At 35.9% G+C, this 19,907-nt stretch overlaps 1 protein-coding gene across 14 annotated transcripts in view; it reads right to left on the bottom strand.

Annotated features, from left to right (window-relative positions):
• AKAP6 (A-kinase anchoring protein 6) overlaps positions 1 to 19,907 on the bottom strand; it is a 269,123-nt gene that overhangs the window by 68,427 nt on the left and 180,789 nt on the right. For all 14 annotated transcript variants that reach the window (XM_027878788.1, XM_027878783.1, XM_027878784.1 and 11 more), the window contains 2 exons: positions 19,386 to 19,534; positions 13,713 to 13,833 (listed from right to left, as the gene is read on the bottom strand). In XM_027878788.1, the coding sequence (XP_027734589.1) occupies positions 13,713 to 13,833; positions 19,386 to 19,534 (270 nt within the window). The remainder of the gene's footprint in view (positions 1 to 13,712; positions 13,834 to 19,385; positions 19,535 to 19,907) is intronic.

The following is a 19,907-nucleotide window of genomic DNA, read 5'->3' as shown; positions in this document are numbered from 1 at the left end:
ATCTGGATCCAAATACCTTATAGCCATACAAAGCCATGACAACAGGCAAGCTATTGTTGACGCTGTACATTCAGACTCACAAAAGAAGTGGATGTGAAATGTAAGGTTACTGCTGACTACTGACAAGTTGAGCAAATGTCCGAACAGATGAGTTAAGGTCAGACTTCAGAAGGATCCTCACTTGTTGGATGACCTGAGACCCAGGGATCAGAATAAGGGGAAGTGCCTGTTTTTGAGATTTGCTCAGAATCGGCTAGTGTTAAAATCTGCAGCACTAGAATAGCAAATTCTGGCCCTGACAGATTAGGTCAGCAAGCTAAAAGAGATAGCTACAATAAAGAATGCAACAGCCTTTGAAGTACCTGGAAAATGGACCATATGCTCCAGAAGGGAAGAATTTAGAAAGCACAAGAGTGCAAAGCAGAATGCATGTGACTGGAAAAGGTGTGTGTTCCATGCTATTTTTAGCCTTACAAAACCATAAATATCAATATAAGAGCCTTTTCTCATAAGACCTCTACATCAAATTCACAAAAAAATCATATGCATGATCCAAACAGTCTATTGACTTAAATGAAACCAAATGCCTGAACTACTAGATCTCCCTTCACTCTGGGTCTCCCTGTTTGGAGGTTACCCAGACAGTGAAGAACTGTTCAGAACCCATATAGGTACCCATAAGCATAACAGCTTTTAAATTATGTGCAAGTTATTATACTAATATATTTCTAGTGACTGGCTAGAAGGGAAAGAGAGAGGGGAAAATGGTAGAAGATTCATTTTGTGGTATGAATTTGCTTGGGTAAAATGCAGGAAATATATTTCCTCACTATTTATCATGCAGAGGTAAACCAGAAAGTTTTAGCTACCGTTTGAGCATACCTCAGCGCCAAGGTCAGGATTTCCTACCATGTCAATGAGGAGCATTGTCTGTGGAAATCGTTAGTCCACAAAGAGAGAATACCCTGCTTTTCAACCAAGATACAGCTTTTAAAAGAGATGCAAAAAACTCCTCACATATTGCTCAGACAGAAATTCTGCTTGCTGTTGCTTGTTGCAGTTGGCCAGCAATATTCCACCTCTCTTTTAGTCTGGTTTTTAAGAGGAAGAGTTGAATTTAATTAATGTGAGCCAAACAGAAATGTTTTCCATGAAATGCACATTTTATGGCTCAACATTTTAATACTCTGACTAACTTTGAAATGTGCCAGGAATAGCAAAGCTCACTTGTTTAGCATTTGTGCTGTTATACAAAATACACATTTATATATATATATATATATTCACAACTGAACTACATGAAAATATGCCTCTTTAAATAACTATATTCTCTTCTCTTAGCATCTATGCTAAGTGCCTAACTATGTTAATCTGCCCTCATGGAGGACTCTGTACTATTCATTAATTTGTAGAGATACAGTAAGTGCTTGAGTTGAGATTAAAAAAACATGTGATTGATGTGGTGTGGTGTGGTGTGGTGCGGCATGGTGTGGTGTGGTCTGTCTGCAGCTGGAGGGAGCCAGTGGTGTCTTAAAGGTGATCTATTGCCCACCAGGTAACTCATGGTAAATTACTTCCCCTGGAAGACAAGCACAATATGCATGTGAAAGGAGGAAGTTGTGCTGTTGCTTCCAGGCAAGACAGAAATTCCTAGTTTTGCTGATTTCAGAAACCAAAGTTCTCTGGAGGTCTCTGCTGGAAGGAACCTACTTTCATTCTAACTTACCTATACATTCATTCACTACTTTTGCCATGGTGCCAGGAAAAATGACAGAAGAACAGCTACAGGAGATCTGTGTAAACAGGAGATTCTCCTGATGCTCAGTCCCTTCAAATAATTGTACAATTTAAAGACTGGTATCTTGCTGTCTTGCCTGCCCCTCTTCCTCTCTCCCCCCGCCCACCATTTGTTATTTTCTTTTGGTCCTTTAACTTTTTTTTCAGTCCCTGTGTATTGACCATGGAAAAAATCCATAGGCTTTTGCCAAGTGTGCAAAAAATTTGTGAAAACGTTTGTTCATCTCTGTGAAAGATAGAACTGCCCTTCTCTCAACTGTTCTAGCTGTTTCCTGAGGTGCTCCTTCCAAGCAGTAAAGTCCTTCCAAAATCAACATATGCCACCCACAGGTGATTCACATTCTTTCAAGTTTTCTGCATTTAGATTAATATTCCTGTTGAGGTTTCCATTTAATTTACAGATTATGGTTATGGATTACCCCCTCTTTGATATTTCTGTTCCCTATGTTCAGATTGCCATTAGCTACTCACTAGAAGAAGACTGCCAGGTTCATGTTACACTGGGATACCCCTAGAAGCTCAGACAGATGAGCATAAAAGCCTACAGATACCTGACAAAATATGCAGCAAAAAAATGGTTATGTTGTTCATTCAGATCAATATGTCAAAACGTGGTTTTGACATCATAGTAAACACTGCTGCCTCCCAAAAAAATTGGTGACGTGTCCCAGGTTTTTTGCATTTTGTTCAAGGATTCCAAAATCAGCTTACTCCAGGATTTTCTGAGCATTAGGAGATTTTTTTATCCACACTGCATTACTTTTTGTGGGTGCATGGCCTTTGCTTTGCCACATTGCCTTTTCCAGCAGTTTTAGTAGACTAATAGAATTCCATTTTGCTTCTCTCTAGGGTGATTTGTGGGATTTTGTGCTAACTTCAATTTACATCTAAGTGCTCATCTTCTTCACATATGTTGTGTTCCTCTGGAATGCTAGGGAGAAATAACAGTGACTTTACTGTTTCTTTCAGGTACTGCTTTGATTATTGTCTTCCAGCTGAAAACAGAGCTTGGGTGTGTAGCGTTCTTGTTAAACAACTGTAGTAAACTTTAAAAGATTGAATCTCTTACTTCAGGGGTTCCTTGTTGATTGATTGAATTTATTCACTGGTTTCATCCTGATTTCATTGCACATATGCAGTGCTTGGTTGCATCTTTCCAGTCTAATTTTGCTTCTTATCAGTGTTGCACTGCAGCTGACTCCATAATCCAGCTAGAATCAAATTAGTCATTGATCTAATAACATACTTGCAAATATAGCAATTGAATGCCTGGCGGCCTTCTGCATTGCTAGAACACTGTGAATCTTTAGTTCTGCTTAAGTCACATTATGGATATCTACTTCTTCATTAAAACCTTAAATTCTCAATGGCTTCAGACGCTGTGATATTCAATTTGGCTGGCTGGGTTCTTTTCTCAAGAACATTTTTCTTTTTACTTTTCACGTTGCCTGTTATACTACATATGTTGCACTGAAACGCCAACATTTTCAGCCAGTCTGCACCTGCCCTGTTTTATGGGTTCCTTTGACTTACAGCTGTATGAGTGTTCTGCTGTTTCTGTTCTGCTGCTTCTCCAGATAGCTCACCCACTGTTTGGAGGCATATATTAAATTGGTTTGAGTGTAATGTCTTCCCTGTAAACGGGAACCGTGTATTTTACAAATGATCTCAGGGAAGAGATACAACTAAGAAACGTTTCATGTCTACAGTTACACATGGGTACTCTAGTTCCTGGCACCTCACCATATGCCCTTTTTTGTTTCTGGTTTTGGTTAAGAAAACCTTTTCCTAGCTTTAAATTTACTTCAAATCATCTGTATCACTCTGAACAATTCTTTTAAGAGACTAAAATATTGTTTCTATTACCTCAAAGCAAAGCCTTTATCATTTGGAGTTCTGGTTTTCCTGGTGCTCAGTCACTTCTACCTATGTCCTCCAATTTTAGGTGGTTTTCCCACAGGTAATCAGAGATATTTCATTCCTGTCTAATGTGACTGTTATCTCAGATCTCATATGCTGCATTTGGAAAAATATCATGGAAAAATTTAATATTTCAAGTCTTAAAGTGGCTCTTTATTAATTCCCTTGATTGATTCTCGAACGTTTTGGGCCCAGGGCCAGAGTAATAGTCTTCAATTGCAATGAAACCTGCTCCCTCCTTTCCAATCTTCTGGGCACTGTGAATTAGCTACCAACCTACTATGTGCAATCATGAGTTGACAAGGAACTCCTGTTCAGCCATATTTACAAAAAAGTCATCCCTTATGTTTGTTAAAACTGTATCAAGTATATATTTTCATAGACATTCTAATTTTTAGTAGGTATCTTGTGAATTTTGCTTGCTACTTAGCAAGAAATGTAACTGCTCAAAGAGACTATAAGACTCATACAGCACAATGGCCGTAGCATTAACCATTATTGTTAAAAGAGGAATGGAGAGAAAGGTCCTTAGCTCAGGATAAAGGCAAAGGTGTAAAAAGATTTTCATCATCTGATTTATTCTCTCTCTTTTTATCTATTTATCTATCTATTTATTACATGTTTCAGCCTCTGGTGTAAACATATATTCTAGTAGACTGCTAATAAAAACAAGATACCTAAGCCCCACAACTAAAGCTGAGGCAACTAGGAAACTGAATATTTTCAGAAGGAAAGCTTTTTTATCTTTATTTTGGTGGGACATTGGAAAAAAAAAACAAAACAAAACAAAACAAAAATCTTCCAAAGTCACACTATGAGGCATTTGACTATTGACTTGCTGGAGAAAAATGAACCCTTACTAAAAAACAAAAATTACAGCAATGAACCTTTTGAGACAACAAAGTGGGTTCACATAACTAACCACTTCTCACCTCTGATGGTGCTTATTTGATCTCTCTACACATAATAACAAGCTAAGAGATCTTAGGAATTATTGTTCTTGCACCTGCATAGTAGAGACATAGTCCTCCTTGATGAAAGTCAGCAAAAATAGGCATGTCAGTCTTGATAGATTATTTTAAAGGGCTAATGTTTCTATTTAGAAAGCTACCCCCTGAAAAACTCTAATGGCAATTCTGTATCCATCATAGACCATTTCTAAGAAAAATCAATGGGTAAAACAGAGATGATCAAACTCCAGTGCAAGGTCTGCAAGAATCTGAATGCATCACAACAGTTTCAATACGGAATATTGAATTGACACTACACAATGGTACCAAGAAAACCTCTTTTTACGATATCAGTCAGTGAGAGGTAAGCTGAGTGAGGCTGACCTTGATAACCTCTTTATACAATCAGCAGAGAGGTAAGAGAGTAAAGGTTTCTCCTGAAACTATTGCAGAGTGCTTAACAAGCTTCTGCTCCGAATGACCCCTTAAAGGAACGTCCTCATGAGAGAAGCTAGTGTACTTAGCTCCCTTAGTAGTCTAAATCAGTCTTCAGAGATGACTCCTTCTTCCAGCATATTACTGGGAAAACAACAACCTCTCCATAGCCTTCCCTACACCCTGTGACACAGCTGGCACATGTCCTGCACATCTGTAACAGCACCTGTCATTCTGCAGCAACAGGATATGAAGGGTACAACTGCTGTTTCTCCCAAAAGCATCTCTCCGTAGAGCCAACTTTAACATTCAGTTTCATGAATTCACCGGAATTCTATAGCAAATGTTTTCTGTGATGCTAAAACAACAGCACACACAAGCAGTTATGAAGAACTTCAGGTATTTCATGCTGGCCACAAGAGTTGGCTGGAGCCTGCCCTGAGACCCCATTGGACCTGATGCAGCCACAATTGCAACAACTGTGAACAAAATGATAATGATTTTACCTTGTTAGAAGTTAGCACAAAATGCAGCTATTTTTAGTACAATGTATTAAAAGTGTATACACAAAGTAAAAACATCACCCAACCTTAATGTAAAAAGGTTACAAATATATACAAATAAATAATTTATATTGATATTTTACATATTTTCAATATATAAATATAATCTGTAATATATATTTATAAAAATAAAAATACAATACATATTCAAATAAAAATGCAGGAGATTATAAACTGGTACACTTCACTGCAGCTTATTTTTTCATAATTTAGACATGTATTCTTTGAGTGTATTGCCAGTGCAAGTTTATGGAGATTTAGTGAATTTGGGTTTCATATAGAAAACCTGCTAAAAAGGTTTTCTATGGTCATTTGTGGGGGTTTTATTTTTTATAAAATAAATACTTGTATTGATTGCTTATGAGGTATACTGATGAGAAATTTGGAAAGAAAATAGCAGTTTCTGCATTTTATTTCTGAATCAAAACACCATGGATAAAGCATGAATATCCTATGAGCTTCTTAAAAAAAATCTTCTGCTGGAATACGAGATGAAAAAATAGAGAAATACATTAAAAATTGGCAACTAATTTGAGGAATAGGGCAATAATACTATTCCCACCTATGAATTTTGCTAATGATTTTTTTATCCTCATTCCTTTAAAACAGAGGGATATACTGCTACAAAACAGGACCATGTCCACATACAACTTCAAAAACTATATTGTCATCACATTATTAACACTCCCAATTTTATTGTATTTCCGTATATTATTTGGAAAGAACAGTGGAAGGCAGCTTTAAGGTCTCATTGCATAGGACCTTATCCTACCATTTTTTACCAGCAAGGGCACAAACACAGAGCATGTGGAGTTGACTAAGATGCTTGATGTGATGATTGTAAATTGTCCACGTTTTGCAGCTGTAGTAAGGAATGGTGATGACAGCTATGTGGTACACATTTACTTTTGTTTGAAGTTGAATGCCTCTTTCATTCTAGACACACTGCTTTAATCTCCCAAAAGCTGTGCTGGCTTTTGCTACAAGCTCAGTAAATACTGCATTGCTACAATGTGAAATTCATCTTCAGCGTCATGCTGGGAAGAAATGGGAGAAACTCAGTCTTGGGAAATGCATGAAGCCACTTCTCGTGGAAATACAGGGAGTCTGCTCCATAGAAATTACAACACTGCCTTTAAAAATGTATGTTTACGGTTGAAATACATTATGGAATCAACCAAGAACATGTAAAAATATTTTTCACATTCTTTCTGTATCCATTCTCTAGACTTACTTTTTAATTCTGTATATATAGTAATCAGTGTTTTCCTGCTGTAACTATGTAAGACATTAAAACTTAACATTTCTCTGCTTTAAGTAAGACTTTTTGCCAACTATAATTTTGTTTTCTGCTGTTTAAAATATAAAATTTGTCAGAATTAGCAAGGAATTTAATCCTTACATAGTTAAACACACGAACCACTGAAGAATGAGCTGGTTGTTACAGGATGTGTCACAAAGGGGTTTTAACTTTGTTCTCCAGTGCAACTGAAGTGAAAATACTTGTGTAGAAAAATGTAACCAATTTCATCATCCCTTGTAATAAGAGACTAGGAAACTGCTGTGTCAGGTCCTGAACTCATTTAGTTCATGTTGTAATAGCAGTCAGACTTTTACTGCAGCTTGAGATATCAGGCATTTTTGAGACCTCTCAAAAAAAACCAGTTGATTTTCCTACCTACTGGGGAAAGTCATAGGGGTTCTTAATCTGCTGGGAGAAAAAAATCCAGCCCAGCACATGAAAATTATGGAACTTCGTATATAATAGTAACTGAAGTCAGTTCTGTGCAAAGTCATTTTACTTTACAAGACCATTAAAAACATACTACAGTGTTAAAACTGAAGACTAATTTCCATTGATGCATGTATCCATCCATGCACATAGACATAAGTAAATGCATACTATTACATAAGCAAGAGCCATACTATTGCTAATGAGCATCTCTGTGGATACTATTTAGCAGAACAATCTTTCCTTTTTCTTTTTTTTTTTAAACAGTATTGCAAAGCTTTCACTTTGGGACATAATTTGCTAATACCATTAAAATAATTCTTCATAAAGGTGTTGATTTTTGCAAGGCAGCCTAAAAGTTGATTAGCAAACTATAATGACTATTCTGATTGCAATTAAAAAGCCCTTCCAAAAGGGTCAACTCACCTAAGTGCTATCTGCAGTCATTTAGATTTTAACATCATGGTTATTACTTATTATCAGGCTGCACAATGAGATATTGATTACTTTTAACCTTTAGATCTCAGAATTCAGGAAAAGTCGAGGTAGTGGCACAGTCTACCTTTCCTGTCTAGTAAACTTATGGCCTTTAGTGGAATTCTAATGATTCCTATTGGCAAGGCAAGAGTGAAATTAGTTTATTCTTTTGGCTCATGCAGAAATGATGACGTATCTAAAAATACTGCATGCACAGCAGATTTGTCATTAGTCTCTACAAGGGGCTCAATCCTGCAGTGTGCTGAAAGCCTCGTCCAAAATGACGGCCATCATCTTCTCCCACTGACTGTTTTAGCAGCTCCATGCAGGCACTGACAGATTACCAGGCAGACAGAAGGAATTCTGGACCATGCAGAATATGCAATGTAGGAGCAAAAATCTTCATGTTTTCTAGTTTATAACCAGTTCCCTAAACATATTGTGCAAATATATCGCTCTACAGGCTGTTAATCTTTTAATAAATTTTCTTTATATGGGAAATATACTTGAAATAAAGACTGAACTACAGTGCAGTTTCAGTAGGTACCCAGAACTCGTTTTAAATGGAACAGAGTAATCCAATTAAACTAATCTGTTTTACAAGTTAAAATGATACGAAGAACATTAATTGATCCTTATAGGCTGCTGCTATTTGAGCCCTGTCTCTGTTTGCACAGCATTTGGAACCGCTTTGCACATTTGTATCCTCTAATGGCAGAGAACTCAGGCCCCCAGTTCAGGAGAATTATGGGCAAGAGAAACATATAACTGTTATGTGTTAGATTAATTTGCAGAACACTTGGCATTTTATTGCCAAGTAGTCAAATTGTTCCAAGTTGTTCCGGAAGGTTGTTATTAATAGTATGTTTTCTGAGGAAAGTTCTGTCTACTTTTGGAACTGCATTTCTGTTGCCAAGGAAACTCCTTGAAGCACAGCATTCTAGGAGCACACTGCTGCTTTTGTTTGCCAGTATCCTATTCATATCATCTAAGTAAGCACTTTACATACTTTAGCCTCCAGTTTCAAATGTTGAAGTTTTTATGTATTTATATTACTGCGTTAAAAATAGTTTACGCTTCTTTTTAAACTCAGAGTCTCTTGCAAGATTATTTTAACAGTTGCATTAAAGAACAGGTTTTTTGTGTGTTTTTTTTTTTCTGTTTCACAAGTTTGCAATGAATTAGTTTTAATTTGAATAATAGCTCCATAGGTTATAGCACTAGTCCTTAAGTGTTAATTATCTTTTCACTCTGAAATTAATGTAGTCATTTCCTACTGACTCCTCTACACCATTATTGAAGTGCTGAGGAAAACATGTCATTGAGTTCTGAGCCAGAACTGTTGTTGTGATTAATCCTGGTCACATGGCCAATCTCTGCCAAAAGGAGATCACTGAAAAAAGGTGACAAAGACAGTGATTTCCTGTCAGCAAAGAGTACGACAGGGCTGTCTAGAAGTGATGCAAATGAGGGAAACTTTCACCACGGTTTGTTTGATCCACTCCGGGCCCCAGCATACTGAGCCAGGGAGAAAGGCACAATGGAGCAGCAGCACACCCAGAGGAGGAAATTAACTGCACCTTCTGAGCAGGGATGGAGCTTCCAGCCGGGAAGCAAAAACTGCTGGGGGATTTTTTTTCCCCTCAACTTTTTTTGAAATGTTTCCTTAGTTTTTGATGTGCATTTTTGTGTTATTTAATACATTGGACTGCTTCCCTTTGATGAAACAGTTCAGCAGCTAACCTGTTCAAAATCTGTGCCAACTAAACGTTTTCAAAATTTTTCCATCTATTATGACCACTGTTGCTGAAGACTTACTAGTACAAAACTTCCAGTTTATGCAGCTTGTATTAAAACCACCATACATTGCTTGTAATCTGACAAAAAAAAAAAAAGATTTCTTTTATTTGATATTTTCAAATGTTCAGTTAATTCTATTCTGAGCATACTAACAATTTTAACAATCATATTGTATTTATTTAAATGGGGTTTTAATCTAACACAATTAAGTTTTGCAATTAATCCTCTGAGGAAAATTGAAAGAATTATCATTAACTTTTCTGCCTAGTATACTCATTTCTAATCTCCATAGTTCCAGTAAATACTGATTTGCTTCATTTTTGAACATTCAAGGTACAGAATTACTCAAGTTCCCACTAAAGGGCTAATTAGCAGAGTTTAAATTCTTTGGGTTTGATCCTCCAGTAATAGCATATGAATACAGCTGAAGTCAATGCAAGTTCTGTGTACTTAGAGCTTATGAGATCAAGCTCACATGCAGTAGATTAAAATGAAATAAACATGATACATTTGGTATTAAACTGAGCTATTACAGAAGTACAAAGAAGCAAGAGTCCAAAAACATGGAAATGTTCTTTTTGGTTTCTTCTTAATTAATAGATAAAGCATAAGAGGACAAATAAACTGTCATCAATTCATTCTGTGACTGCCATTTTTTTCAAACACTAGCCAATTTTCAAAATCATTAGCCAGTTTAGGACTGTAAAGCAGAAATCATTTAGGACTACGCTCTCTTTTTTTAAAAAATGTTTGAACTGAAATCTAGGAAATCTAGAGAAATTAATACATAGCTATTCAGCATTACAAAAAAATATGTCTGTGCTATTCCTATTGTATTTAGGGCAAAAGAAAACATAGGTTTTTTACTAGGATCCTTATTATCTCTTTTTAACTAAGAAGTTCCTGGAATATTATAGGCTAAAATTAAGCTGAGAGTTGACTTAAGTACATATTGACTCTGAAAACAGAGTACTGTGAAAATACTCTAACCATGAAAATACATTTCATTTTCCTATATACAATGTTAGCATTTATATATGGTGTTATGCTGCTTTAATGTATGCTCTTCCCTTCTGAATTACCTGTTTTATCATTGCTCCTTCCCATTCATAGGCTCCTTAGGGGCAATGATTACTGTTGGTAATAGTGATACCACAGCAGGTTCCCTGGCAGAGGCAGCTTGCTGAGCTGGCTCTGAGCAGCAATTACTTTTCAGCTCAGGAAGTGGAATCCGTGGGTTTAGGAGAATCCACCAAAATGAAGAGAGTGCAATTAGCAGGTTCACATTTGAAGTTGTAATTGATAAACTAAAGCAAGGCCTGTATTTTCATAACACCCCACGTCGTTGAGGAATTCTGATAATACTAGCTGCCTGGATTTTTCTGTACTGTCTTCTCTCCCTACAGAGCAGAACGGCTGTGCTCCCTGGGAAGGGCAGGCAGTGCTCATGCCTCTGAGCTGTGAGCAATAGACCATCCATGACTCGGTAAAAAAGCCTCCAAATAAAACAGGTGTCACCATTGATTAGAAGAGAGGTTTATTATGCTAGTTTTATAAAACAATTAATACTGTTTTTGAGGGTATGATTCACTGTTACATGAATCTCTGAAATTAAAGATGATAAAGACCTAGTGATTTATCTGATCTTTGCTAGAGCAGAATTGTTCCTTCAAATACATTTACTAATGTTGTCTTTTGTCTACTCTGAAATTATGGGGCTTTCAGCACTTCAGGAGGTGATTAATTTTGGGGGCGGGGGGGGGAGGTCTGGGGGGGTGTTGTTTTTTGGAAGGACTGATCATTCTTAATGCAATGCACTTAAGATTTTTACATTACCTGAAAATACTCCTCCTGCTTTATGGAGACTCCTTAGTGACCTCAGACAAACTCGACATTTCTACTTAAGTCTTCCATTCAATCCTTAACGATTTTCTTGCTGTTTTTACTAGAAAGCTATATGCAGCAAATATTCACCACAGGAGGGCAAGGAGTTTGTTTCTTCAAGTGCTTTGCAGTGACAAAGAACTAGATAGGTGATTTTGAGATAGGGCTCAAATCTGGTACAGTAGCAGGTGACCTTATGATGGAAACTGCAGGACAAATAAGCTGCTTGTGCTTTGGAATCCGTGCTGGTTCGTCTGTGTTGCTCAGCCTGCAGACTCGGCTATTCTAGCTCACACAAAGTTTCTGCTTTTCCAAGTGTCATACCTATCATAATACAGATTTTCATAATATTAAGAAACTATTACTTCCTATTTTGCATATACAATACTCCCCATCTTACCACTATACTGTACTGCATACATTATTAAATTATTGCTCTTTTTTACTCTTATCATCATGTGTTATTATCCCTGCCTTACCATCTATAATTCTTCTTAATAGTTACATTTGGATATCAAAAAGAGAAGTATCCTAAATAGCACCTAAAATACTTGGGCTGGATGCTTAAACTTTGTTCCTTTTTGGTATTGATGGATGAATTTTTGCCTTAATATTTATGTTTATTGATTTTTAAAATTTTTTTTTAGTATGGGACTAAAACTAGTGGTTAAATTCAGCTTGGTACAAGCTGGCCTTATATAGTTTGGCACTACGAAAACATCTTATTTTAGGTTTGCAAGGAACTTTTACCCATTTCTGACATTTTTATTTCTGAGTCTAGCCAAGGCCAGGATTGTTAATGTGTGATTAGGTCTGACAAAGCACTTAGAAAGTTAGCAAAAAGACATTAGCAAAAATAAGAAATCATTGCCAAAGCAAGAGATGGAGGCCAGTGAATTAAACTCATTTGCAGGCTAAAATAGTTGGGAACTGAACTATATTTACATTTATAAACATATTTTAACTCAGATGACAACCCTTTCTCACTGGGTATTTTAAATAAAAGTGTCAAAATAAGAAAGAACAAATTCAAGAAGACTGTCAAGAAATTAGGATGACAAAGCAAGAAAAATGTATTATATTTAAGAAATTATCAAATCATGCAATCATAGAAGAAAGAAAACTTCTATTTGACCTTGAACGTGCCATTTATTTGATAAGAAATAAAAAAAAGCTAGAGGGTAGTTGTTTCTTGTCATTATAGTGTTGCTGATTCTGTGGTTAGTTATTAATTTTATTTTTTATGATTCACAATCTGCTCTTTGAAATATGCCATATGCTCAAAGCAATTCAAGGATGACAACTGTCAGAATTACTCCAATAAAAATTGCCTAAATGAGGAAGATTTACTGCAGCCTGATATTTCTGTCGAAAGCCTCTCCTTTCTTTCCCCCACCACTCCTCAGACCTGTAGACTACAGCTTCTCAGACACACAGTGAAGCCTGAATCAATTTTAGGATCAAATCACACGTTTTGAGGAAGTTCTGAAAAGTACTGTCTATCTAAAAGAAGTGATAAAGCTTCTGGGCTAAGGCTGCTATGGCAAATAAGAGAAACAGTGTGTGTGTGTGTTATCTGTATGTTAGAATTAAACCCTATAAGTTCATCCTGCAAGTTCATAATCGTGTTCTTCAAATCACAACTAAGTGTGAAGAGTTAACATGACAATGTCTACTGTATGTATAACTAATAAAAATTAAATTGGAAGAGTTCTGTATCCTGGCAGCAGCAAACCAAAATCAAGGCAAATGTCTTTCTTTCCAGACGAGGTCTGAAAGGTGGATAAAAATCCAGCTGAAAGCTCCAATCAAAACACATTTTGTTAAATGTTCCCATTTCATTTTTTTCCTTCATTTTGTTTCAGTCTATTTGTTAATGCAGTTTCATTTATTTCTATTCATCTTGAAGACAAATCTTTGTCCTTCTATAGAATTACACCAAATAGAATGTGATAAAGGGAACTTTCTTGCAATTATGATGTCGGTGCAGCCTGTCAGCGCACAGGGGATGGAAATGAGGTTGGGGACAGGGAAGGGAATTCTAATAGACACCATGATACATACAATGAACGCAGCGATATCCTGTGAGAGAAAGACTTGTCAAGCTAATCAGATCTTCTACAGCTAGGTAAAGGCAGTTATGGTAGCGCTAACCTTGTAAAGATGCTGCTGCTGTTCCTCTGACATCATCAGGTCATGGCTGTCCATCACAATGGATTCCATGTCAATCAGCCAATCCCAGAGCTCCTGGTATTCTGAATCAAAGTCCAAAAGGCTGTAGATAAGGAACAAAATGTATTATGCATAAATACTGTGTAGTTGTTAAAATCTTGTATTAGAATAATATATTCTTGAAAACTCATGATGTTCCAAGTTATATTTCTAAAGAGACATTCTGTATTTATATGGAGTGGATGAAAATGAAAACTGAAATCCAATTTAAGCCAGTGCTATGACCTAAATTCGGTGGCTGATGCCAAATCCTGACAACTATTGGCATACTGCATTTGCTTCAAAAATTTTGAAAGAGCATCATAGATGCTCTTTAATGGTTTTATATTGCTGACTTTACATTGAGCTAATTTTGCAACAATCATATTGATATAATTCATATAAAAATATTATTTACATAAAAAAATTACTAAATCCATTCAGCTATCCCTCTGCTGTCTATCTGCCTATGTCTGTAAATATCCTACATTTATTTTCATGGATGAGTAGCTAGCATTTCAACTTAACGCCTTAAGATAGGCTTGAGTGAATATGGTAAGCCAGTGAGAACTAAGGCCAGATACAGTATTAGACAGGTGTTCCCTACAGACATGTAAGAAACAAAGGTAAGGACAGGAAGTCAAAACAATGAATCCTTGAATAGCCAGCAATCATTAAAATTCAAAGGAGGATCACTACGGTTTTCAACAAAATAAATCATTAGAATAAGGAGCTTAAAAGGATTAATGTGATTCTCTATTGAAAGCCTAGTGAATAAGTAAAGCATAGATTCTTCTAAAACACTGTGATACAAGACAGAAGGTATATGATGAAAAACTGCACATTCGTCAAAAAGATACCTCTTGAAAGGGGATCTTCAAACTTACCAAATTGGAAATAGCAAAAGCCTTGCCAGTGGTACCAAAAAACTCCCATACTGATCAAAGAATAGTGCATATTCCACTAAAGCTAATTTCTCCACTAAAGCTAATTTCTCCAATTATTACAACTTTTTAGCAACCCCATTAAAAAAATTAGCAGTCTTTCAACAGAGAAACAATAAACATGTTTTTTATATTATTAGTACTATCACAGTTTCAGTTATTAAGTAGAGCACCATATGCATGGTAATTTTGAAAGCTTATAGATAAAGTTGTGACAAGTAGAACTGTCTTTCTGCAAGAAAGCAGGCAAGAGGGAAGAAAGCATTTGCCTTCTGTGGTATTATTTTCAATGAATTGACAACAAAGCAAGTATTGTATAATGCACAAGCACTGATTCCTGCTTCTGAAGTAACTCTCTAGTTTAATCCACTGTACTTAGTGTACTTTTACTCAATAATTTATGAGATGCACTTACTTAAAGCTGCCTGCTTCCTTGAGAAGGTAAGCAATGTTAATATAAAGAAAGAAGAACAAGCATCAAAGGGTAAGTTACCATTGTTGAAATATAGTTTCATTTGGAGTTCAGAGCTTTTCTCCTGTTTGAGGAGGTATTTGACTCAGATATCATTTTGAAACTAACATAAAACTAAAGTCCTTCTTGAATGGCATATTTGGCAGTGATACTGAATCTTTATCCCTTCCCCAGAAAGCAGTATAACCATGCTGTGTCTTCAGTACTTACTGCTCCCCTTCTTCCCTTCCATCTTATCCAAATTATTCAAAGGCATAAAACTGACAGGCAGTTATTAAAACATAGGTTTTATGACATAAGATGCTAGATTTCACATCATATAAATCAGCAGAGATTCAGTTGGACTTGGATGGTTTGTACCAATGAAATACCTAAATTAAGATACGAAGCTGAGCCTACATCCATCATTCGTGACCTGTTGCCCAGAATGGGATGGGATGCCTTTGGAAACTGCACCAGCAAGTGGACTTGGATTTTACTGTAATAGGCAGAAGACGTGCTGGATTCAAACACCTGCTTTGTGTCTAAAGAACCACATCTTAGGTACAGTCCAAATTAGTCTATCTCTTGGTGTAATAGAATGAACCAATTCTTTAAAGAAACAGAAAAGCACTTTTCTTTGACCTTTATAAAACCCAGATAAGCACTTGAAAGCAGCTGAACATTTTGATTCCAAACTTATGTTCTAAATAGGAACTCAACCCATAATGAAGGGTGAGACAAACAGGATTCACTGGAAAAAAAACAGGAAAGGATACAAGATACAGTGAGGAATTTTTTTTTTCCCCATAGTTTACATACCGTGCTTATTCTCTCTTGGCTGTTTTTTTGTTTGTTTGTTTGTTTTGTTTGGGTTTTTTGAGTGTTTTTTTAAGTGATGGAAAATAAAGACATCTGGGAGCATTTTTAAGCAAATCGTCTATGGCAGTTCTTTGCCAGAGTCTGAAGATAGTGTAGTCAGCCTACAGAGCATCATCAATATATTTTTTAATATGATTGCAATATTTTTAATGGTTTTAAATTGTATCCAATATATATATAAAAGCGGCTTTGTTTTTACTATTAATGCCTTGCATCTAAAAGGATTAATTTAGTGATCACTCTTAAATGACTGTTTGGAAGAGGATGCAAGTTACTAAGCTGCTATAAAGATATTCAGAAAATCCAGAAATTGTAGGATCAGTGAGAGGTTAAGATTCAAATGTACCTGTCAGTATTTTTGTGGTATATTTCTTTTTTATTCAGAATCTACTTTTTCTGAGATTAGCATGTTTGGTTTTTTTTTTTTTTATTTTGCCACAGGCAGAACCAGGGAAAGCACAACTTCTGAAATACTGATGTGTGTTAAGCTGCAAGAACCATAGCAAAGATCTAATTTTGGTTGATTATCCAAATCCACCAATTGCTAAAAAAGAAATAAATTAGGTCATCTGTTTATAGAAACAATAAATCCTCCATTAAAAGTACTCAAAGGTTGCAAACAAAAATGCTACAATATTAGTTAAATGGCAGGTAAATACAGCTTCCTTAATATAGTTTTTTGGTTAATAAGTTAAACCATTAGCTGTGTTATAACTAAAATAACATTAAGAAGTATATTTTGTCTTGGTAAACAGGGAATCAGATATGCAGAGTTGTATGTGTAGTCCCTTGAACCCTAAACATATTTCTTAAAATGTGGACATCAATTTATTATTTTGAATGAAAATTCATGAGCACCTTTCTCATGAGAAAACCGTTTCGTCTGTGGCATTAATAAATAAAAAGGAATGCGAAGCTATTTCCATCAACCTTTTTCTCCATATTTAACACGCACTTGCAGTTTGTAGTATTTCTTTGATGGTGTAACTCACATGGCATTTAGAAGTACTGTAAACACACTGGTATGCCTACCAAAAAAATTCAGCCAGACAAAAAGTTCCTTCAAGTTTCTGGGTCATAATTTTCTGGAACTCTTCTCACATGTTTTAATTACGAAGGTATAGAAGAAATTGGGGGTTTGACCTTAACAGTTTTAAAATTGCCTTATAGTCTGTGCATACTCGAAGCCCCTATAATGCATTTCTCTCAAAGCCTCATCCATGAGGGCCCAATACACCCACTAACATCACCCTATTCTGCAAATACTACCCCACCTATTCGAGGTTAGCTATTTCCTACACAAACGCACCTCTCCCAAATGTCATATACACACACACATATCCATGTCATACAAAAAAATTCTTCATCTACAATAACTCTTGTTCTCCCTGTGGAAACTCTTCTTTCTCCTAGGTCAATCTTTGACAACAGCTAAGTTTCCCAGTTATGCAAATGGCCCCTTCTCTGTAGAGATCTCATTCCCTAGCTGTGTCATTCTACCATGGAGTTTCTGTCCATGGTTTGCATGCAGTAAGGAAATTTTATACCAACTCTATTTTCAAAGAGCTGAAAGGCATTTCCATTGTTTTCGATACAGCACCTCAGACTTGTTCAGCTGGAAGTTTTCCTTCTGAATTCAATGCCCACTAGTTTCTACAGTGGCTAAATATGTGATATTGTACTGATCTGACTCCAGCCCTTTGGTCCCTGAAGTCATTGCTGAGTCTATAAGGCCTGGGGTGGCCAGAAGGGCCCAGAAAGGTAGCCACGGCACAGAAAAGGTAGGGAACACTCGCAGATGACCATTCTCAATCCTAAGCATGTAATTACAAGTGCAAACAAGTGCATTTAAGGACCTATTTACTTATCACATATGGTATGTGGAGTTACAAACTGGATTTCTTCATGAAGCTTAAAGCTTTATATCCCCTACTCTCAGGAAAATCAAATGTCTGTTGATGTGTTACTGTCTGACATCCTCCACATCCTCGAGCCTTAAGTCTTGTTCACATTCAATGGTGGCTGCAAAATTAGAAGCTAGTTTTGAACATGTAGCCCTCAGAGCACATTTATATACATATATACACAACAATTCGGAACAAATTATTTTTATGGTTGGCACTAGCTGCACGGGTGTGTTTGAGAATCTGACAGATTTCTGCATATGTAATCAAGATCTCAGTAATCCTACATAATTAGCCCACATCAATTTTTCTAAAACAGTCATCTTTCTGTATAATAAGAGGGGATGTTTACGAGGCTCATTTATCTTTACAGTCAGTAATTTAATAAAACTGTGTTTCCAAGACCTGAACATTGAGTTAACAATCAGAAAAGGAAGTTCTGGAGATAAAGAACTCATGAACACCTTGGTCAGTGACTTTCCTTGCACAGGAAACTGCAGGCAAAAGTTCTACTGTCTTTACTAGGAAATGTCTATCAGGATGAGGGTTTACCCAAACAATGAGCACCTAGTTGGCCCCTTTGAACTGCTTTTGGCCTACACAATTATGGTCTCACAGGTATGATTTTTATGTTTATTTTGGGGTGCTAGCAGTTGGAAGATACGGTTTTAAAAAAATCTTAAAGAAAGTCCTAATTCAGAACAAAAAGTTTTCTTGATTGGGAAAAAGGGAAGGCAGCAAGAAGCCATTTTAGTATATTCCAGTGGTTTATTTGTCCAAGATTCTTCGTTCAAAATATTAAGAATGCTTTTATATGTACACTTACGTATATAATATATAAATATATATTAAAAAAAAAAAAAAAAAAAAAAAAAAAAAAAAAAAAAAAAAAAAAAAAAAAAAAAAAAAAAAAAAAAAAAAAACACCAGACTGAAATGACCAAATCAAGGGAAAACAGTCAAAATTAATGCTTTCTTGAAGTACAAAGCCAGGATGTTTGAACTATAAGTGAATGGCTCCATATTCATATTTCCTAGTCACTAGAAGAAAAATTATTATAGAGGTCTTGCAGAGGTATGAATGTACTATAAAGATTCTTTCTTGGAAGATGCTAAGAAATCAAATTATATGAAGCCACTGGAAGAGAAAAGCCTAAAGAAAAAAGGACTCATTACATTTTTTTAAATCCAGATAACAGATTACTACTAAATAATGTTAGGTAGCCCTATGAACAAACCTTAATTTGGATAAATTATCCAGAACCCATTATTTTTGCATTCCTATATGAAAAAAGTAAATATATATAGAGAGAGCTTTTCCCTGCCTCTTGGCCTAGGAAGAAAAATTCTGGTTAACTAGAAGTAAGAAAAAGTATATCATGTAAAAAAAAACACAGATCAGTGAGAATAAAACAACAAAAAGAATAGTTCCCTACCCATTACTTCCCACTGTGTGAACTTTTGACATATCAGCAAACTCTTCCTTTCGCTTGCTACTACTGTTGTACTGCTCACTGTACAGTTTTAAGGACATCTGTTCAACAGCATCTCTTTGTGCTTCCAGATAGCATAGCTGAACTTCAGCCTAGAAAAAGAAAACAAAGAGGGGGAAAAAACAAAACAGAACATTAAAAAAAAAATTCGGAAAGAATACATTTAAAACAAATACTTTTGGACTGCAACAATTTTAACCAAATGATTCACACAATCATTTTTCTCCTTGCATGATAGTGAAAAAGGTTGAACCATTAAGTCAGAGAAAAAGTACACCGTAATCCCAAACGCCAGAAATTAACTAAGTTTCTGTCAGAGAAACTGCTATATATTCCATGAGATGCATAGCCAATCAAATCCTGCTTAAATTTATCTGGACATGAATAAAAAAAGATATTAGGAACCAAGCACTAATATAACTGGTAGATACATAAAATTACATTTCTTATAGGCTTCAAGACTGA

Source organism: Empidonax traillii, unplaced genomic scaffold (genome assembly GCF_003031625.1).
Source record: "Empidonax traillii isolate 1590-97213 ecotype Southwest subspecies unplaced genomic scaffold, ASM303162v1 scaffold45:size3623477, whole genome shotgun sequence".
NCBI classification, from domain to species: Eukaryota; Metazoa; Chordata; class Aves; order Passeriformes; family Tyrannidae; genus Empidonax; species Empidonax traillii.
The sequence above is the reverse complement of the archived record's forward strand: the minus strand, read 5'-3'. Positions and strand labels throughout refer to the sequence as shown.